The sequence below is a fragment of the Sebastes umbrosus genome, chromosome 17, assembly GCF_015220745.1.
Source record: "Sebastes umbrosus isolate fSebUmb1 chromosome 17, fSebUmb1.pri, whole genome shotgun sequence".
NCBI classification, from domain to species: Eukaryota; Metazoa; Chordata; class Actinopteri; order Perciformes; family Sebastidae; genus Sebastes; species Sebastes umbrosus.
This window is the reverse complement of record NC_051285.1, coordinates 2,457,218-2,480,640: the sequence shown is the minus strand read 5'-3', so window position 1 is coordinate 2,480,640 and position 23,423 is coordinate 2,457,218. Positions and strand designations below refer to the sequence as shown.

General features: G+C 41.4%; 1 protein-coding gene across 4 annotated transcripts in view; it reads left to right on the top strand.

Moving 5' to 3' along the window:
• Positions 1 to 23,423, top strand: part of sgcd (sarcoglycan, delta (dystrophin-associated glycoprotein)) — a 309,980-nt gene that overhangs the window by 182,616 nt on the left and 103,941 nt on the right. For all 4 annotated transcript variants that reach the window (XM_037747839.1, XM_037747841.1, XM_037747840.1 and 1 more), the window contains one exon: positions 11,415 to 11,600. In XM_037747839.1, coding sequence (XP_037603767.1) covers positions 11,415 to 11,600 — 186 coding nt within the window. The remainder of the gene's footprint in view (positions 1 to 11,414; positions 11,601 to 23,423) is intronic.

Below are 23,423 nucleotides of genomic sequence, written 5' to 3'. Positions count from 1 at the left end.
ACGTGATAATCTCAGGAACGCCTGGAGGGAATTTCTTCAAACTGATTAGATTTTGGTGGTCAAAGGTCACTGTGACCTCACGTCCGTCCCATTCTTGTGAAGGCGATATCTGCAGGAACGTCTGCAGGGAATTCATCACATCTGGCACAAACATCCACTTGGACTCTTGGACAAGGATGAACTGATTTAGAATTTGGTGGTCAAAGGTCATGGTGACAGTTTTGCATAAATGTCTAACAGGATACAATGTTGAAGTGATGACATATATGGATGTAAACTGCAACTTGAGTGGTTGGCGGAGGTATACAACCGCGTGGCGGTAGTTCTAGTTCTGCCTTGCTGTGATGAGGTCCTCCCTGCTTCTATACGCTTCAAAGTCTACGATTCAACCTTTTTAGTAGATAATGAAGCCATGCTAACAGAGAGCCTGTTAGCTTTGGTGGCATTAAAGATTAGATGTTAATTATACTTGTGAAGTATCGCCTCGGGGTTCGCAGGCTTAGCAGTAAAAAAAGGTTGATCTTTGATGATAATCAGTTGTGTGTGGCTTTGAATGAAACATGTCTGAGGACACTTTTTTCAGCTAAAACGCAGCAGCCACCATTGATGCTGCAGTTAATTGGGATTTGTAAGATCTACTCTGTGGAATGAAATCCCTGGACGGCAGGGCTCGCATGTGTTTCTGTGCATACATGGACCTTTTAATTCATGTGCACAGTCATGTGTGGTCATAATGTTGGACTTTAATTCAATGTGGTCTTGGGTCTTTGCAAAGGGACGTTAAGACCAGTTCACTCATAATCAACCATATTTTCCTATTTACCTCTTGTGGAAAAATATGGCTGCAAACTTGGATAGTTTTGGTTTTATTTATCCACAATTGGAGGTATCCTATTGCTCAGAACTCCAACACAAAAATAAGGGAAAACAATGTCTTTCCAAAACAGTTACTTGGGATAATCCACAGACCCCACCTTGAAGAGTATTGTTTACAAGCAGTAGGATGTAGTTCCAAATGAAAACTGTTCACAGCAAGGTGTGCAGATTATCCACAATATAACCTGGATGCTATTTTGGGAAAGACAAATTGACATTGTGTTTTACAAGATGTCACTATTCAGTGCTGTAAAGCATCAGAAAAGGAAAATCCATTCACCTCTAATGCACATGAAGGGAAAAAAGGGTTTTAGGCAACTTGTTTTTTTTCTCTCTAAACTTGCCTTTTTTTTGCAAACTGTGTTCCATTAACATTTTGATTGTTTCCTTGAATTACTTTGCTTTTGAAATTAAGGGAAACAAAGCCAGTTCAGATCAATCAGAGATGCATGTTTGCCTGCTTTGCTTTCTGTCTGCGTCCTGTACTACAGTGTGAAGGCACTTTCACACACAACGCGCACATCTGCGTAGGTGTTCGGGGAAGTCAGGTGGGGAGAATACCAAAATAGGAGTTTTCAAAACTTCTAACGGGACTACGTCATTTTGTTGTTGCCAGCAGCGAAGCCTGTTAAGACACACCTGATATGCCTACTTGGTTGGAAACATGTTTCCAAGACAGAGCTTTCCTCCCGAGGTCTCGATACTAGCACAATTTTGTGTTGTGCAGACACACTCAATATTAGTTTTTCTTCAATGTTTTTCCTTCTATGTCTGGCTGACTGCCTCCGTTTCTATTGGCCACATGGGTATTAATCACAGAGCGCAGCGCACAAAGTTTGTTCGCCGAGTGGCGCAGGCCATTGGAAATAATGGGTTTCAGGGCGCAGTGGTGCCGTTGTCATGTTGCGTCTGAAATGGCCTTGAGACTTTTTAACTGTCCCTCTTGGTTCTGGAAAGACAAAAACAAAGACCAAGTTGAATGTTTTACCACATGAGATGGAAATTTAATGACCCCCAGGCAGAGAAATAGCACATACGATGACATACTGATAAAACTCAAACCATCAGCTTCTAATGGAAGCAAAGTGCAAGTCAGGAGTTGTTTCCCCAACATTAACTCCTGGAGATGAAGCGGCAGATAAAGAAGCATGTAGTAAAAAAATGAAATTTGATAATCTGTGTATGTAAAAAACAAAATGGTTGAAAATAACAACCAGGTTTAGTCGTTGTATGTCAGCCTACTCATGTTCCAGGTTCCAGTGAGTTTGATGAGTTTAAAGTCCTTCTAAACAGCCAATGGTACTCACCTGACTGAAATCTTAATGATAATAACATTAAATGATAACATGGTACTCACCAAATTAACTACTCAGATCTTGGAAGAGAGAACAAAGATGAACAGTAAAATTCATGGTTTATAGTTGCAGAGGTCTTCAAGGGTCCAATTCAAAGATTTATTCATCACATACTTATCTTTTCAGTGAAATGCGTGGGCTGGTATACTCTAGAGGATGTGCTCAAAGACGATTTATGTGAAATAATAATAATCAGAATAGGCGTTAGTGCACATTTTCAGTTTACAGTTAGGAGTTCATACATTGTCCTGAGACTCCCTGTATTGGACTTGTGGCTACAGAGGTGCTTGCCATGCCATTTTTCCTCCACTTCACAGTTCAGTAGAGACATTTTATTCTCCTGTGATGATCAGAGCTGATAGAGAGTCAGCTTGGATCCACTCAGGTATTAGATATATTGATATATATAGACCTTGAACCTGTGGCAATAGGACAGGAACCTACGTAACCTGAATATAATCGGGACCTGGTCTGACTTGTGAATTGTCATTTAAGTTTAAAAACACGCATATTTTAGATACTAAGTCCCCTCCGTTCCCTCCTTGATAAAACTGGGATTCAAAGTGACAAGGCTGCTTCTTTAACCTCCAGGCTCTTTCCACTGCTGACCTGCAAACACTGCTTTAAAACATGAATTTAAACAGCACGGGATGTGGTTCCTCTCTCCTCACTGTAAATCTACAGTATCATATCTGTCACACATGGCCTACCAGCACAGGCTTTTCCAAATTATCCTAATCATGTGCTCAACAATGCTGTTGACAAGCATGCTAAAGCCACTTACAAAACAGAGAGGAGGAAGAAAAATACATTTTCTGCTTTTATTTTTGCTCTTGATTAAAAAGAAATAGCGCAAAGTTACTCGGCTGTTAAAGTGTTCATTATGCCCTCCAGCCAGGCTTGGCTCCGGGCCCGCATGGCTTCACGTCTACACGCCAGAATTAACCAGTGAAATCGGATGTTTTTCTTATTATTTTGTCTTCTGAAAAGGAGCTTTTGTCAAATCCTGAACAGGTTGGAGCTCTCATTAATTTGTTTACTGTTGTTCTCTGACCTTTTCCGTGTCTGTAAGTATTAGCCACACTTGTCTCATCTGTAATGGGCCAGTAAGCAGCGGCGGCACACGACAAAGAAGGGCTGTGTTGAGAGTCGGGCCTCGGTGTTAATGAGGGACAACAAAGTGGGACAAAAGTGCAGAGCTGCTGGTGCACTCAGAATGAGGGTCAAAAAGCCTTTATTCACGGAGTACGATAAATACACAAGCATTTATCTCAGTGACTCAACAACAAAAGGATAAGTTTATTTAATTTCAGGATCTTACGTTTGTTGTTTTGGCTATTATTTATACTGGTAATGTTCTTAAAATGATTGCTAAGGCAAGGCAACATCGCTATTAATAGTAGTAGTAGCATAGTAGTAGTATAAAAGAAGTGAATGTAGTCACCGTGACGTCACCTATTGGTTTGTGGACTACAGTTTTGAAGTTTTGAGTTCTGCATTTTGGCCGTTTTCAACCGTTGACATCTTTTTTTTTTGCACGAGAGGGTGGAGCTAAGTACAACCGAACACTCAATAAGACATTTTTAGGCAACCAAAATATTACAATTAACTTTCATGAAGTGAAAACACACTGCGAAAGGGTTAAAGCTCTAAGACGAAAACACGGATAACTCCCAGACCGGACAACGCCGTGGTAGCGACCTGTCAATCACAAGATAGCCCTGCCCTAAAGCATCCCCTGCTTTATGGTCTATCTGACTCTAAATGGGACCATAATTTACTAAATGAACATCATGCTGTATTGAAGAAGACTTGAAACTAGTGATTGAGACCATAAACTCATGTTTACAATGTTTACTGAGGTAATAAATCAAGTGAGAAGTAGGCTCATTTTCTCATAGACTTCTATACAATCAGACTTCTCTTAGCAACCAGAGGAGTCGCCCCCTGCTGGCTGTTAGAAAGAATGCAAGTTTAAAGGTCCCATATTATATAAAAGTGACATTTTCATGTTTTTTTTTTTTTTTTTTATAAAGCAGGCTTAAGTCCTATATAAAAACTGTGAAAGTATCGAAACGCTCAATCCGCAGGGAAATACACACAGCCCGTATTCAGAAACTCTGCATTTGAAACAAGCCGTTAGGGATTTCTGTCCATTTGTGATGTCACAAATATACAATATTTAGACCCTTTACACGGTTTTAAACGTAAACATTCTAAATGTGTCCTAGTTTATTCCTGGTTGCAGTGTATGTGAATGTCATCAGCTGACAGGAAGTACACATGGACCCGAGCTGTTGCCTAGTAACGCAATTCTGTTGCAATTCCATCGCAATTCCAATCGAAATGCGCTAAAACAGAGCGTTTAAGACAGAGGGTAAATACAGGCATATTCAGACCGACAGTATGAAGAAAACAAAGTGTTTTTTTTAACATTACAGCATTTAAACATGTTCTAGTAGAAACACAAATTACAAGTATGAACCTGTAAATGAGCACGATATGGGACCTTTAAGGCACTTCAGTATTTGCTTCACTTCTCAGACCCGGATGTTCACCCACTGAGTTGTAGTAGTAGTAATAATAGTAGCATAAAAACATAATTTGAATATATTTAGTAAATACTTACGCAAATATATGTATATGCATATTTTATGAGAATTGTGATCCGGTCTCCATCTTCTGAATGGGTTGATGTTTAGATAAACAACATGGTTTGTTTGGCGAGGAGGCTGATTTCATCACAGTTTCATCAGGTTTCTTCTGCTCTTTACATCCACTGGCCCGCTCTGCTTCAGTACTCTCTGTAGTTGTTGAGGGGTAATAAAAAGGGGGGGGGGGAAAATAAAACTTGTAGTGAAGTTCTGCTACCATACAATAAAAAACAATTGCTCTAAGGGCTCTTTAGATGAAGGAACAAGACAGTTAATAGCAATGGAAGAGTGGTGTGGAGCAATTCAGGACAGTAACTACTGGATCTCTCCAGTTCTGGTTAATGGCTGAAGAAAACCAACACATCTAAAAACAGTAAAGAGAGAAACAATCCAACAAACATACTTAGTGAAAACAGTTGTGTATGAAGGAGAGAAACATGCCTATTAGTGCAGTACATCCAAACAAACCCTAAAACCATTTAGAGAAGAGTTAACACCCATTAACGCCTCTGTCTTTAGCTACTGGAGATTATGCTCAATGACCCTAAACCAACAAGTAACTTTTCAGTCAGTCGATCACATTCCTCCACTCCTCTGTTTACCCACACATTACAGCGGCCAATAAACTGCCTCTGGCTGTCGGCCATTTTGCATATTCCTACATTTGGAGGCGTGCGAGCCCCGGTAATGGCGTATCCATTGGCAGCCGCCGCCGGGTCCTGGTAGCGATCCACATGTTGTCTATAAAAGTCCAAATGGGGAGCTGCCTGGCTATTTGGCAGCAAGATTAACCAATAACATTTTGTAAAACCTCATTTCTCTCTCTAATCAGAGACAGACTTTGTTTTGGGACCGTCGGGCTTTCTTCGGGCTCTCTGAATGAATAGTTGGCTGAGCAAGAGGCACCATTGGACCGCAGCAGTGGAGGGAAAAAAGGACTCAAAAGGCCGATGATTTGATTTGCCTCCAATTCGCCACTTATTTTCTTCCTCCCTGGCTCTTCAACTCCGCTTTCTTAACACACACACCTCCACTCTTATGAGTGGCCATTATTTAGCTTGTAACCAAACACCATTTTCTTTTCTCAGTCAGCCTGTAGCCCTAAGAGCTTATTGGAAAGCTATCAGTACTCTTTGTGCATGAAGGGAGAGTCTGTAGAAAGCACGGAGGAGAGACAAGTTATATTTCATTGCTGCAGTACGTTTTTATTTGATTTATGATACACTTTGAGAGAGAAGGTAGATCCACAGTGTAATACAGTATATGTGTGGAAATAAGAAACCAATCAAGCAATGAATACACTTATAACACTGTGAGAACTATGATCGATTTGTTATTGCGTTTGGATTTGTTGTTAAGCTACTGTAGAAGATGCACTACGCTAAACCACATCAATAAATACATTCTTATTTTCATCTTTGAAGAAAGATAGATATGTCTATATGCTATAAGCTATAAATAAAGTTTCCATATTATGGACATAGATACTGCTGCAGAAGTTATGCAAGCATAACATGCTTTCATGTTAGCGAACACAAACATAGCTGCCATGTGCACTCTTCACTAATTAACCAACTAATGAAACCAGTAAAGAACCAAATGGGCACTTAACCTTAGTTTCACTGGTTAAATCACTCTCATGCATAATAAAGAAGCACTTGTATCAGGTTTATTCAGTAATCAAGAAACAAAGAACATCTGAGCCGCTGAAAGAAAGGAAGGACATCAAATGTTATGATCATTTTTTGAATAAGAAACTAAAATGTTTAACTGAAATAAAACTAAGACTATAATATATACAATGATAATGTCTGTAATATGCTTTTATATTGAGTCTGTCCTCCCAACAAAAACATCAGCCATTTCAGTTGAATATGTTTATGTTCAAGTGACAAAGACTTCTAGTGATGACACTTGTCCATCAAAGCAAAGGAGGAAATGGTATGTTTTTGGGGAGGATGGATGGGTCAACAAAATGTTGGGCTTTGACACAGGAGACTGCGGTTTGCTTCATGTTTCCTATCAACAGTCAACATTGTTTTTTTATACACTGGTGCGCAAGTCGACCAGATACTGTATATCGATATTTTATCTGATGGAAAACATTGACACTGAGGTGAACATGCAAATGTTGGTAAAAGATGTTTGCAGAGGAATGTGTCTCGTGGCCCCAGGTGTAAAACAAGCTGATTGGTTTACCAGCTTATTGTGGGGAGGCAGGTCACATAGCAGATGATATATTGCTCAGTAGTCTTATGCAGGAGAACACACATCCCCTCAGGGTTTAGCATCTACACAAGACAATGACTAGACTTCTGATATACATTATTTTTAACCAACATGTACGCTTATGTAAGCAAATGTGTACTTTGTGGGGGATCTGGGTCAAATCATCCTTAGCCGAAGCCAGAATGACTCAATTGAGAAGTTCTGATTTCCATAATAAACATGGTGAGACAGAATTAGGTTACTATAGTGTTCATGTTCTCAGCGTTGCTGCAAAGCCAGCATAGATAAGTTTCTCTTTAAAGGTCCCATAACGTGCTCATTTTCAAGTTCATACTTGTATTTTGGGATTCTACTAGAACATGTTTACATGCTGTAATGTACAAAAAACACATTATTATTCTCACACTGTCTGACTAAATATACCTGTATTCACCCTCTGTCTGAAACGCTCCGTTTTAGTGCATTTCAATTGCAACGGAATTGCGTTGCAAGGCAACAGTTTAGGTTCATGTTTACTTCCTGTCAGCTGATGTTATTTACATACACTGCAACAGGAAATAAACTGGGACACATTTAGAATGTTTACGTTTAAAACCGTGTAATGGTCTCAATATTGTATATTTGTGACATCACAAATGGACAGAAATCCTAACGGCTTGTTTCAAACGCACAATTTCCGAATACGGGCTGTGTGTATTTCTCCGTATATTGAGCGTTTTGATAGTTTACCAGTATTTATAAAGCACTTAAACCTGCTTTATAATGCGCAAAACCTGAAACTCTCACTTTTTACAATATGGGACCTTCAAAACTTTGCAACAAACTGCATTTTGGCGACGTATGGTATTTGAAGAAGTCGCACAACCAACACTCCGACGGGGTAGCCGTCTTACGCACATAAATTGTTTATGTACTCTGCACATGAAGGGATGTTTAGAAAAGTATAACTAGTATTACTAAACTGCATGTTTGTGTAGCTCGTACAAAGGCCTACCTGAGAAACGACACATTTATACATGAACGCGTGAGCACACTCCTCTCCATCTGACACTGATGTTGGTGTCACTGCGAGTGTTGCTGTCCTGCCAAGCTGCTGCTGCTGTCGTCTCCGCAACACCTGGAGATGCTTGGCAGCCTCGGCACTATTCTGCTTTATTCTTTCGTCAAGGACATTTTTCGGTTCACTCTATTTAAATTTTGCAAAACAGATTTTTTGAAGGGTTACACAAAAGCACTTTGAATATATTTAAAATAAAGAGCATTATTTATGACACTGTAATCTTGTTTCTGAATACAAACTGTTGTACCGACTGCATTTCGTTGGACCGGCAGACCGACTTCTTTCCTTCTGTTAAAATATCAGCATTGTTGCCATGAAATGTGCAACCAGAGCTGTTGTACAGTAAACAGACAAGCAGATCTGTCACAAGGCTGTCGGTGAGGGTACTAATAGAAAAATAGATATGACTAGAAATCCTAAATGCTACCCAGTAGAGGTTGTATATATATCCTCGCTTTTCTGTTCACATTTTAGGGATTTATTCAATGCTGTTCTCTAAAACGCTGTCTCAAAACATTAATTTTGCAAGACTTTTTTCATCCGCTCGCTGCTGCCGTCGGCTTACCAAATTTTACTGACATGATCTGGTTCGTTTTGAAGTTTCATATCAGTTTCAGGGTCAGTTATCGGAGTCTGTCACACCCGACCAGAAAAAAAAAAAAAAAATCTAGTGAGAGGAAATGGAAAAACCAGTCCATCAGTCTTTGAATCTTGTGTGTGGTTTTTCATTATCAAACTCCTTGGTGTAAACAAATGTCAGAGTCGCCCCCCGTCAGCCGAACTGGATCCTGTTCAAACGGGGTGATTTGACAGGACAGCGGTTAGTTCCAGGGTGAACACGGCGTGTCTGCCACCATTTGCAGCCATGTTTGGAAGGCCTGCGCTGTGGCAGGTGCTCGCAGGTGGAAACATAAAAGAAAGAGGATCAGGTGCGCTATTAATCCCCACTCACAGGCTGTGGCTCTTTATGAGGATGTTGCCAAAGAGCTGAACAAACAATCTGGGTTCCTTTTTACTCATGCAGCTGTTTGTTTTGTATTCATGTTTGTATTTTGAATAAGTCTGAACAAACAGCCTGAGGGATCGGGTACTGCTGTTAAACTGTGAGATCAAGCCGAGATACTTCTGGGGGGATGAGTGATAATGAAACAACATGATGATCTTAATTAAGGCTGAGTTTGATAGGGAGGATGCTTTTCCCTTACTTGGATCCAGTTTGTGATGCTCTCCACAGCTATGAAGTTGGGTGTATATATTCATGGTCCACAGAGGATAGTTCACCATGATTTCAGCGACCCCCTGACCTTTCCTCTAGCGCCAGCATCAGGTTAGTTATAGACGTTCTATCAGCTTTCCTTAAGCACAACCATCACACCAAAATGTCAATTTTGCACCCAAAGTAGTTTATACGTTAACTGGCATTGTCAAGACTTTTAAAGAGCACAATCTCAGTCCAAAAGGGTGGAACTGATTGATTTAGTTGATTGTAATGAGCCAATATCGAGTGTTTTTCAGAGATCAAAATAGGTGTGTTGTTGTACTCACCGATGGCTGTTTCCCTCATTGAACGTACAACCCCGGGTACTTATAGTGCACTGCATTTTGCCATACTTCTCCGTGTGAATGCACTTATGCACTCAAAATAGCAAGTGTAAGTACGCAATTTGAGACTCAGCATAAGACTTTCATACTGCAGGGTGTAATGAACATTGCAGCCTCTAGGGGAACCTAATGAGCCTTATCATTTTCGGGTTGTTCGTCCATCCATACATACTGGAGGGAATTTCTTCAAATTTAGTACAAACTGATTAGAATGTGGTGGTCAAGGGTCAAAGCACATTTTTGGCCATAACTTAATACTTCATATGCTAATTATGATAATTTCATACAAATGTCTAATAGCATAAAATGATGAAGTGAATGTGGACAGACATGAATGTGAACTGCAACTTGACAGGTTGGTGGAGGCGTGGAGGCACCACGAGGCGGTAATTGTAGTTTCTTTCTAGTTTAAAGTTATCTTTGTTTACTCTCATCTCACAGCACTGATTTCCCTTTTTCCTGTCAGCCTAGACTTCACAGAGATATGCCTCTTCATCTCTCTGCATCTCCCGTCAAACAAAAATGAAAATCCAACCGTACACAATGAGATTTCCCTGTTTTTTCTTTTGTTTTTTTTGCTGACTGGTGCTTTGGAGTCTCCTCTGTAGCTTTCAGCACTTTCTCACCGGGGCCCTGTCTTGTGCCATTTGTTTCAGTTAGCGGGTAATGTGTGTGGTTGTCAAAAGCGATTGGCTTTGGTGGTCTGAGAGGCGCACTCCAAAGCGCGCCGGACAGTAAATTGTATTTTTCCACAGAGTTATTAGGTCATTATTATGGCGCTTGGAAGTGAACAATGCCCGCTCGTCTTCACAGGCCGACAATTAGAATCATCATTAATCGGCACTATCGGCACATCAGTGGGGCAGAGGGGGCATAATGGAGTTATAGACCACTTATGGGGCAATCAATCAATGCGATAGCTAACTAAACTGTCTTTCACCGTGCCCGAACTGAGTGGCTGGTCAGTATTGGGAGTGCAGAATGTGAGAGGAATGTTTACAGCATGTTATTTGTGCTAATGTTCAGATGTTCCCCATCTCTTATCTTAAGGTCATTTTCTACACGGTCACAAATCTCCAAGCAATCATGGGTGGCTCCAGCATGGAGGCCGCAATGGGTTGCAATAATGGCTGAATACATAACAGCCAGACTAGAGAAAGTACTAGGTGGTGAACACAATGGGACATTTAGCAGCTAAAGAGACATAAATTACTCTCAGGAGATCGAGAAGGAGCTTAAGTAGGAATAAATATTGGACTTGCATTCACCACAACTCTTGCTCTGTGTCTACTGGATGTGCAACTTTGCTGACATGTTCGCCACAGCAGCTTTCTAAGATGGCAATATGTCGATGTTGTGTCGACAGCTTGTTGCCAACAAGAAGCAAAACAAATAAATGCAAATAAAGCTCTAATTTTATGTAAATTCTCAGTGACATTTCAGACGAAACAATAGCATCTGTGTTGATTCCCAAACTGCCCAATCGCCCAATAAGAGCTGTGTGAATGAATGGTGTAGTCGGTGCAAATGAGGCTGCAAAGGTGCAGGAAGGTAGAGTCTGACTGAGTCTTTGAGGTCACGGTGTTGCCCTCAGCCATACTAATGTCTTCCTTTCTCTCTCTCTGTGTTTCCTCTCAGATGACCCAAGAACAGTGCACTCATAGGAACAATGTCCAGAGTTCAGAGAAACCACAAGTGTACAAAGTGGGAATATATGGCTGGAGGAAACGCTGCCTTTACTTCTTCGTCCTGCTGCTGATGATCCTGATCCTGATCAACTTGGCACTAACTATCTGGATCCTCAAGGTCATGAACTTCAGCATAGTAAGTCACCTCTTGCCCCTTTTTATTCTGTGCTGATGTATTGGAGTTTAGAGCAAGAAGAAACGATTGTAGCTGCATGAAAGCGGTCGTCGTTTTCAATGGAGGGATCGGTTCGATGGAGAACAGCGATGTGAACTCTTCTGTGATGAATATTTGAATTGCCCTATACTCATTTTCCTGGTAATTCATTAAATGTTGAACAGTGACCTTCCGACAACACTCTGTCTTTTGATGCTCCTACAACCAGATTACATTTACACTTCATACTGATATACATTTGGTTCACACTGATGTCCTTCTTCATGATGCACTTATGCTTGTCTTTTGCTGCTGTTGCCATTCATGTGTGAAAGTTGTGGCTATTAGTGGCTGACACTTTTTGCACTTACACTTTGTTGGTTATGTGGTCAAGTGTTGGCAGGTTGCTTTCTGTATTTCTGTAGTAGCTGACTGGAGATTGTAGGGTGTTTGAGTGATGACACCTTCAGTGTGAATGTGTTAACCATCGGGATGCAAATCATAAAAGTAATTACTACTGTCCAGTAGTCTACACATCTCATGGTCTTTTTTTAGCCAGTATACTGTAGGTATTTATATCCGTAGCGTCCTGTAGGTCGTATGTATCTGCAGCTGTGATTGGAACGAATACTGAAGTCTAAAATCCCTCCTCTGGACCGTGAGCGATGATATTCAAATTGTGTTAATTCAAAGAGTCATATTTGAAAAATATGTGCTGCTCAGAATATTTTTAAGCAGTGTAATTATCTCTCCCAGCAGGCATATAAGCCTAGGGGGAGATTATGTGTTCGGTCGTGTGTAAGTTTGTATCTGTCTGTCCACTGCTAATCTCGCATACTACTGGACTCATCAGCCTCATATTATTTGTGCTCATTTATGACTGTATGCTGAAGGACCTCTCGTGGTTACAATGATTCACAGTTTTTGAAAAAACTACTTTATTGACGTTTTGATGTTTTATATCCTCATTGACTCCTCTGAACTGGCTGCAAGTGGTCAACAACTGCTTCAGTTTGAAGATTTGGATTAGTGGAGGGTATACACAGGTAAACGGAGTATACCCACCTCTTGTTTTGGCAGTTTACAGTATACCCACATATCAGCCAAATAGCCTGAATATAGGAGAATATACCCCTTCCCTTGGTAACCTACTACCCATCTACCTAGTAGTACGCCCACCACACTACTGATGCACGCCTAGGTGAGCCAATAGTGGTTTGTATTCATTCAAACAATGATGGTGAAACAGTGGTGGTTGCACACACACCTGGCGGAGATCTGCACTCTACTGAGTGTACTTTTCCAGTTGTAACTGTAATCAATAGGGATGCTACATTCCTTCCTTTGCTCCTCCTTCGCTGTTCATCTACTGTCTTGTAAAAAAACAAAAAACAAACACCTTTTGTTCTCCCCATCTGGGGTGCATTTAGTCTAAGTGAACCAGAACGGAAGGATAAAACCTCATCTCTGAAGCTGTCACCCTCCTCCTCTCCGCTGAGCCACGCCATGCTACTGCTACTGTACATCAAAACCAAAACAAAACAAATGCTCGTAGCTGGTATATAATATGTCTCCATTATTGATGCTTAGTCATCACCGCTGGGTTGTTTTGACACCACAGTTCCGTCAGAAATGTCTTGTTTTTCTCATTTCGTTCTGATGACCTTTCAGTTTCGAACGAACTCTTCGTCAGACAAAACTGAATGTATAAACAGCTCAATTTCCTGTTTGACACTGAGGCTAAATGCATGAAACTTTGCAGCTTTACAGTCAAATATCAGCATTCACAAAGACAGAAATATGCTTACACATTTGCTTTGTCATCAGCAAACATCAAGGATGTCATTCATAGCGTTTGCATAATAAAACACACTTTGCGAAGTGCTTCTTAATAACATGAACGGGGAAATAAAATGCTGCTTTCAGTGTAAATCAGGCCCCAGGTGTTTGAGGTTTTATGAACTGGGGATACAGTCAGTTTAATCAGTCAATTAATGAGCAATAAAAGAAGCACAATAGGCATTTATCTCCAATAGAAGTACCTTGGATTATTAGGTTAGGAATATGAACAATAATAAAGATGTTTGTGATGATTAAATTATCCCAGTTACAGTTTGACTTCCCGTCCCTGTCTGTCTTACCCCGTCTGCCCCGCTCTCTGTCTCTCTGTCTCTCTCTGTTTAGTAATCCACTGTGCCTGTGATGAGTCAGATACAGATGCAACAAAGTACACACACATTTATATAGCACATACAAACACACCCACATGGCCGTTGCTGTGAATAATGCATGAGGTCTGCTTCGCAGCGGGGCTTTAATATGAGATCTACATAAATCAGAGAGCAGTTTCTCAGATGAAGAGCTGCGTGTTGTGACAGCGCGCCGCACTCGGAGTGTTATAATGCTTTTAACGTGTCTGCCTGCAGATTACGGAACAAGAAAAACATTTGAAATGAGTTTGAAAGGGAAGCGTGTAGCTCCGCCCACTCCCAGGTGACTGTTGGGAGTGATTGACAGGACGCAGGTTCACCTTCTGTATCAGTCCTCTTTGCATTTTTTTGGCGTCCCTCACTCATCTGTGTCATGGAACAAATACAACTCAGATATTCTCTGACATTAAAGCTGCACATTTACGGGAAAAAAACACAAATTTGCAAAATAATAAAGTCGTCAGTTTACGAGAAATTAACTTTAATATTTTTTGAGATTAAAGTGAAAAAGTTCCGAGAAAAAAATCTTAAATATGCAAGATTATAAAGTCGTAAAAATAGTGGAGTCTCAAACCGTGGTAATGAAAAATAGTGGTTGGGGGGTTTTGATAAGAAACCATGTTGCTTCACTTTGCAAACTTGGAGCAACCTAATCACACCATACAGTACATGCCACCATTAAAGGTACTGTTTGTAGCTTCTTACACTTACACTCTTATAAATCATTGTGGGTCGGTGTCCCATGCGCGCTCACGTTGGCTACGCTGTTCCAACACAAACTACACGGAAGCACCAAAATCGCAAAGTTCTATCTAGTGAAGCCCGTCGTGCAAAACAGGGTCAACTCTTCCTGCTCCAGCCCCCCGACCACAAGACCGTAGCTTTGGTCTCCAGGGCCGGAGTCTCTGCTGTACTGTGCTCCTCTGCTCCTCTGCTTGCCTTCACCCACACACCACTCTTGTTCTTGCTCTCTCGCTCCACCTCTCACGTGCATGCACGCACACTCCACACTGCAGAAGAGTTTGTAGATCTGAGAATATCTAGTGAATGTACATTGGACGTTTGTGCAGAAATAACTGCTGCAGCTCCTCCAGACCAAGCCTTCACACAGACTTACCTCTCTGTAGCCAAAGTGCAATTTGGGTATGCCACACCCAGAACAGCGGTACAGTCTGTGGTTATGGGATGTTTTGATATCTCCTGAAGTCATTCTAAGGATGTGGGACATGAAGGATGAGTCCAGAAAGAAGCCCGCTGAAACAATATTATAAACGAGCCGATCAAAATCCGTGAACGTTCATGAGATCAGCAGATGCTTGTAGATTTATTCCTGTATTCAAAGCAGCTTAACTGAAGGAGTTTTGAGCGAGTGGGAGGTGGAGGAGGGAGGCTGGAGGTGGGGGGGATGTTAGAGGTATGAAGAGATTAAATATTTACTGTACACCGACTGCAATTACACAGACGAGTGTGAATAATGAATATGGACAAGCGGTGGACACCAGGGAGAACGGTGTTGGTGTGTGTGGGAGGATGTGAGTCTACTTGCCATAAAAAGCTGTAGAACTAAATGTAACCTGTGTGGTTGTCAAATCGTACAGTGATGTCAGTATATATGTGTACGTGGAAAGTTTACAAATCTGCATTAAATGTGTTTGCTCTTGGATTTCAAAAGTTTTTTTTTGAAATATTAATGTGATTTCACATCAGCACATACAGGGTTTCCCTCTAGGATGGAGTTGTAGCAGCGGAGGTGATTCGTTAACACGTGTGTTAAGCATGCGCAAAATTATTTGGCACAACAATCCAGAACCAGAAGGGCTCTTGAGGCCTAAGTACAGAGCTACAGTACATTTGTGCACAGCAATGAGCAGGTAAATGTCTGTCGAGCTTACATACGAGGTGTCTCAAGAGTCAGGGAAATACTCTTTTTGTTAAAGATAATAAATTAACTTGCATCATTATGTGTTTCTTGCATATTCACATCAAATCAAGCACTTGCTGTAATATTACTGTGCACTATACTCACATGAAGTCGCAGGACTGTTTTCCCTTCAGCTACTGATAATCCTGAATCCGTGATCAGCATCGCTTGCTTCATTGTTGGCATCGACCCCGCTGCTTGTTGTTGTAATCGTTGTGATTATACATTATCGGGTAAGCGCAAAGTTTCTCGTTTATATGCTTTACTCACAGGTGTGTGAACTGATCTGGATGAAGCGTCCGTATAGTGTTTCTAAAGAGATAAGACGGAGCCCTCTTCGCTCATCTCTCCTTTCTAAATGAATAAAACATCAGCAGCGCCGGTCATATTTTTTGCATACGGGGGAAACACTGTACACATCCACCCGGATTAAAAGTCTTCCAGAAAAACATTAAATCCCCTCTGACCTCTGACCTCATGGTGTAGCCGAGCAAAAAGACAATGTTGGCTTCATGCCATACTTTTATCTCTTCTCTTTTTTAAGATGGTCTTGCAGTGTCTTTATCTCATCTGGACTGCCGAAGCCTTCTGTTCAGCCTCTCTCATCTACGTCTACATGTCTAAGTAACCTTGTGGTTTGGTTCTAGTACAGACAACTACGTCCTTTTTTTAGGGTTTTTATTGCCTTTATTAGAGCAGCTGGAGAATGACAAGATAAAGGGAGAGAGAGGGGATTTCACGGAGCCAAGGACTCGGCCTATATGGGGTGCGCACTCTACCGGGGGAGATAGAGGTCGCCCCGACAACTACGTCCTTTTACCAGTGAACCATTAATGTGTTTCACTGGGGTCCGGTCCCTCGATGAACTGTAGCTTGTTGTTGTCTAGTTTCCTCTTTTAGTTAGTCCTTGCTTTCCAAGAATCGAGTCTGGCGAGTCTGGCAGAGGGAGCTCCAGAGGTTCAGGAACAAACAGTTAGTCCGTAATAACAAAACAACATTTTGTTGCCCAAACCCTAAACCAGCGTCAAGCGTCTCATTCTCAAACCCACAACATGCACTCGAAAATGTTCCTGAACCCAGTTTGAATTCACCTATTGGGTTCAGGTCTCATTGTAGATCCTTCATAGTGTTAACAACAGCAGTGTGTCCTTTTTCTACAAAACAAAATCACTCTTTATTATTAATTTACTATGCAATATGTAGCCTAGAGTGGGACTGCTACAGTAGCCAGCATCGTGTATTATTATACAGTATATTATTTAGGGTTCCAACTTACTAGCAGGTGCTAAAATAACCACAAACATAATCTATTTTATGGAAATAAGAGCAACAGATTGTCAAATATCCTGCTCCTCTTTATGCAGCTGCAGGTTATTCGACCAGAAACAGACATGCTCACACACATTAGCTGTGTTGTGTTTCCTCCTTCCGGGGCCGTGCTCTCCACTCGCATTTTCAGCTAATGTGTGTCAAGTCCAACTTGAGAGCTCCCTGCTCTACAAACGGCTCTTCAGAAACCTGCATTAGCATGCGTCAACAGCTTATCAGCTGATGTTACTGGGAGGACTGTGCAGCACACCGCAGGAGAACATCAAGAAGCATCCGCACATACAGTATATGCTGATGTGTCAGAGCATGCAAACTGTTTCTGTGTGATCAAATTGTGTACGCACAGACTCATGCAGACTTATGCACCTGACTCTTTTTTGATTTTTTTCTCAAAAATACATACATGCTCATATGTGTGTATGACTATTGGTAGAGGAATTGTTTAATTGAGCATGAAATAGAAATGATCTTGCATGTAATTATTAAAGCTGCTAACTCTCACTTTTGGCTTTCTGAATCCATTGAGTGTAGAACAACCTGGAAGTGAGGGTTACATCCTTCTCTCTACTTTCAAAATAAAAGCTGGGAGAGTGGCACTTTATAACCATGGATACAAAGAGCATTATGTTATGTATGACTTATAACTTCGGAAAGAAGGACCCTAACTTCCAGAAGTGTCCTGTTGCAGCTTTCTAGTCAAAAACGGTTGGCAAGCATCCGACCTCATATGCTCAGAACCTGCCCAGGAAACAAGCTTGCACGTGATCGGGATAGCAAATCTAATTCTGCTCTTACGAATTCTGAAATGTTGACTTGCAGACTGAACCGCAATAGAATTTGTTTTGTGCTCGCTCAAATGATTTGTGGTTTATATGCTTCCATAGTTTACATGTCTGAAAAGTTGTAGAGAAACCGTAGAGTGACTCATAATATTGATCCATCCAATTGTTGTGGCGTTGTGGATTAGAGGCAAATACACACTGTACATATATGTGTATTTATTAATTAAGTTTGAGTCACACTAAAATGCATTGATGATGCACATTAAAACTTTCTTTGCTTTAATGAAACACCATTTTTTTCTGTGAAATGATTAATTACAGTACATTTATAGTGCAGGAAACTATCATTTAACTTTCCTTGACACTGATAGCCCACACATACAGCACAGCAACTCCAGCAAATGACCTACTGTCAGACAGACAGAGTGGAATGCTAAACATCTTTATAGTAAATTAAGTGAAGCTCTTAAGGCTAAAGCAGTAGCAGTAAGACGGGAGCCTGCAGTTGCCCTTCATAGTTGGGGTCAGAAACTAAGAGAGCTCAGGGCACAAGAGTCATTAAAAGTTAATAGAATTCCCATAAATTTAAAATGAAGGGTTAAAATGCTCCCAATTGCTCTTAATTAAGAGCAGCCACTCTCATTTCACCCCCCCAACATGTTCTTTTTTATTACGCTGTCAAACGCAACAGCATCAATGCAGCTGGTGTCCCCTGTTGGCTACTGCTGGTTTCCAAAAGGTCTTTTTATTTGAAAAGGCAACCTCCAAGAAAACCAATGCATCAGTCTTCCAAATCCAGTAAATAATATGATAATAGATAGTCTTCCAGCTCTATCCTCTTGTGAAAGATCTGCAGAAGGTTTCCAGTATTGGGAGAGAAGTGAAGTGCCGGTTGGATTTAATGATATATGAGATCTGTAGCTTCAGTCGTAAAGTCATTCTTTGATCTGATATATGTGTTTGTGATTGTTATTTTAGTGCGTTGGTGCAGGTATGTCTGTGTGTAAATACAATTACTGTCTGCTGTTTGACGTGCAGCTGTGTAACACCGTTTTCCCATTTTTGTAAACACGGAAAAAACAGATATAAATAGGCGGTAGACTCCTTTCCCATTGCGAGTATGCTGTGCCGTTGCACTGGCCTTTCTGTGTACTTTCACTTCAACCTAACAGATGTGCCGGACGGCAGCAGAAGCAGTTTTAGTAATAAGTGAAAATGTCACAGTGGTTACTTCCTTTTTTATATTATAGTATACAGTTGGGATGCACCGATACCACTTTTTTCAGACCAAGTACAAGTACAAGTACTTACATTTGGGTACTCGCCGATATGAGTACTTCTCTGTGCCAAAAGACCCTCGTTAACAGCCAGCTGGAGGGTGTGAGCGACACACGGCAGGCTGGGGAGTCCCGCATACGAGACGGTGCGCCGCGACCAGCTCTAGGTCGGCTTGGAAAGGCTCGGGGCGAAGGTGCTTCCTGGGGCCGTGGATAAAGTGTCACCGGGACGGACTGTCCTTAGTGCACCCCAACCACATCATCATGCCCCCAGGGCGGGGCTCGGCCCACGTAAAAGGAGCCAGGGGTCTGCGGCGATGTCTGCAACCCACTCGACCCGTCTTGAAACACGGACCAAGGAGTCTAACGCACGCTCAGAGAGTGCAAGCGAGACCCCGTGGCGCAATGAAAGTGAGGGCCGGTGCGCGCCGGCTAAGGCGGGATCCTGGCCCCGCGTGGTCGGGCGCACCACCAGTCTGTCTTGCCCGCACCGTCACGGAGGTGGAGCGTGAGGACCCAAAAGATGGTGACGAGAGGTTAACGTCACGCTGCCGTAAAGTGGTATCGGAGCCGTTTTGCGAGTACGAGTACATGAGCACAGTATCGAACCCGATACCGGTATCGGTGCATCCCTATTTGTATGTTAATAAATTCTAATAATTTTCCAAATATACGCTTCAACGCGCGTCACATAGCATCGCACCAGAAAAGATGCGAAAGTTAGCATGTCCATCCGGGTGTCATGTGTCCATCACTGACAATCGGAGCTGGAGACCCGTTACTACTGCAGAGTCATTTGTCCTGGGATTGAATGACGACTGTAACCTTTCCTACTGAAGACAAAAGCCAGATGTTAGTGGGTGTTAATGTTTTTTTTTCTCCAGTGGGAAAGGGGCTTATGAGCATGTATTCTGCTCTAGAGAGTGAGTGTGTTACTCCTCGCCTCCGTCTCCAGAGATCTACAGCTCATACGGCTGCATTTGCAGCCTCCCATCATGTTAAATAGTCTCGTTGTAACAGCGGAGTCAGCCGGGGGCTCTCAGATTGAGACAGATTAAAGTGGCTGCACCTCATGTACATGGCGGTCCAGAGTCTGAGTGGTAATGAGTTAAAGGAGGGGTGAGGCGGGGGGGTGATGTATTGGCTGCCCTTCCTTCCGGGTCCTTCCACTCCAGTGAACCAGGCCTGTTCACCAGCCAGAGAAGTGGCCTGGAGAGAGAGGAGGGAGCCGATGGAATGGTGGGACTTCAGCGCTGTTAACATTTGAGTGTCAGCTTTCCTCTTGATTAGCTGCATTTATCTGCCCTCTATCTAAAACTGGATTCAATCACAGGGTTGGGGCTAGTTCCCCTTGTGATTGTAGGTTCCTGATTCATTTTCATGAACAAAAATCCTAAAGTTTTGATCAAATGTATTCGCTGCATGCTGTTAGCATGACAAACCAGTGATCAGATGAGCAAGTGATGTACAGAATACACCCCTTAAGACTCAGTTTTGTAGGGTATTTATATAAAAAAGTAAATAGTCCAAAAGTTTGAAAATCAGATAATAAAAATATCACTAAATACGCGTTCTGTAGCATCACTTTTTGTGGAACTTCAGCCTACAATCAGCAGCATTTTTATATTTTCTCCCCCATAAATTCCCATATATTTCGAGCTGTGTGCTCTTGAAGCAAGAAATGACACATGACAACAGAAATTAAAGGCATCAAAACGGACATAGTTGACATATGATGAATGATGAATGAACAGAGGTGATGAACAACAGATATCAGAGCATTCATTTAAAGTCACAGGTGGCTTAATGAACTTTACAAATATGATAAACATGCACTAATTGTAAGGATGTACAGTTCAAACAGCAGATTGATTGTCCTAGAGCAGGGGCCAGCAACCTTTACTATCAAAAGAGACATTTTAGGAAAAACAAAAAACAAAAAATCTGTCTGGAGCTGCAAAACATTTGAGCATTGTGATGAAGGAATTGTAATTCCAGAATAGAGTCGAACTATTACAAGAAAAAAGTAGTAACACTATGCGAAAAAAGTCAAAACTTAACGAGAAAAAAAGCCGTAATATTACAAAAATAAAGTCATAACTTTACGAAAAAAAAGTCGTAATATTACGAGAATAAAGTCATAAGTTTACGAGAAAAAAAGAAAATAACACGTAAAATGACTACTTTATAATATTATGACTTTATTATCATAATATTAAAAAGAAATTTCTCGTAAACCTATGACTTTATTCTCAAAATGTTCCCTCAATGTGGCCCTAACACTCCGTCGTACCGTCGTACCATAGACCTACAACAATGATAAATAAAATTTAAAATGTAAACAAAAAAAACAGTTATTCATTTCCATGTTTATAAATCCACAGGGAGCCACTGGAGAGGAGCTAAAGAGACGCATGTGGCTCCGGAGCCGCGGGTTGCTGACCCCTGGACTAGAGGATCAGAAGTAACACGTCTTCAGAGACGAAGAGACAGGACAGATCTATAATTAAATATTGCTGCTGGGACCACCCAAACTTTTTGCCTGAAGGACGGAGTTGCTTTCCTACTGCAGCAGCTTTTCTTCTAGTGAAGCATTTTTAGCATTCATGTGGTAGTGGTCTCTGGGGGGAGATAGAGAGGATGAAGGGGACTTAAAACATGGACATGTCAGTCCAAGAAACGGGAACAGAACTGGCGCGAAAACAAGTACGGAATGAAAGCACAATACTTTGGCATCATGCCAGATTTTTCAGGCACATTAATCAAACACAAATACTCAGAGTCCCTACTAATGTTTCAAACTTATCGATATCATGCTCATTTTCAGGTTTATACTTGTATTTTGTGTTTCTACTAGAACATGTTTACATGCTGTAATGTTAGAAAAAACACATTATTTTCCTCATACTGTCGGCCTGAATATACCTGTATTCACCCTCTGTCTGAAACGCTCCGTTTTAGTGCATTTCAATGGAATTGCAATGGAATTGCAATGGAATTGCGTTGCTAGGCAACAGTTTGGGTCCATGTTTACTTCCTGTCAGCTGATTTTATTCACATACACTGCAACAGGAAATAAACTGGAACACATTTAGAAGGTTTGCGTTTAAAACCGTGTAATGGTCTAAATATTGCATATTTGTGACATCACAAATGGACAGAATTCCTAACGGCTTGTTTCAAATGCACAATTTCTGAATACGGGCTGTGTGTATTTCTCCGTACATTGAGCATTTTGATAGTTTAACAGTATTTATATAGCACTTAAACCTGCTTTATAATGTAAAAGACATGAAAATTTAAATTTTTACAATATGGGGCCTTTAAAGGACCAGTCTGTAGGATGCAGTGGCATCTAGCAGTGAGGTTGCAAATTGCATAAAGAAAAAGTAAGAAATGCTGACTCATCAGATCGCATTTTGTAGCAAAATAACACAATAATATAATTTAAAACATTTTAGAAACTTTTCCAGTACCTTCAGACATCCATCATACTGTACACACAGTACATATTCTAAGCTCTTTACAGCAGTTGGTTGACTTACAGAATGCCATTACACTGGCAGATACTGCAGGAGTTAACTTTGTTACTGCAGAGCACTTTAACAGGACAAACAGCCAGGACGGTCCGCCTGGTCTCTGCTGCCAGGGAGAGATTAATGAGGGTGAGGGAGGGATAAAAAGCTCAAAACACTTTCCATTTTCTCTACCTGGTTCCCCACCGGAGCCTGTACTTAAAGTGAAGAGAGGTGAACTGTTGTGACTGCGTGATATGGCTCACTGCTCCCGGGAGACGGAGCTGAAGACCACAGTAGGAGGTTTCTAGCAGCTTCACATCGGGTCGTTGAGCCTCCGTCTCCCAGAGTCCCAGAAGAGGCCAAAGCGGCGCCCGGCAGTGCCAACAACTCTGACTCTCCGGGGCCCAGAGGGAGAGCTTGACCTTCCCCTCTTCATCCAAACCACCGGCATTCACCAATTCCCCAAAAGCTCAATGTCGGATGTTGTTTATTCATGTTTGCTGGTTTACTGAATACAGATTTCAGCAAGAAATTTGGCAAGGTCGTAGTGAATTTGTAGTGAGGGCTGCTGCCATTTTTAGACTCCGTTGGGATAATGGAATATGCAAGGTTGTTCTGTCAACCGGGGAATTCACAATATGTTTGGCAGTCAAGTGGCTCAAGGGTCGGCGCACCTTAAAATAAATACTTTTACTTACTTCTAATGGTATATAGCAGGGGTCAGCAACCTTTACTATCAAAAGAGCCATTTTAGGCAAAAGAAAAAAA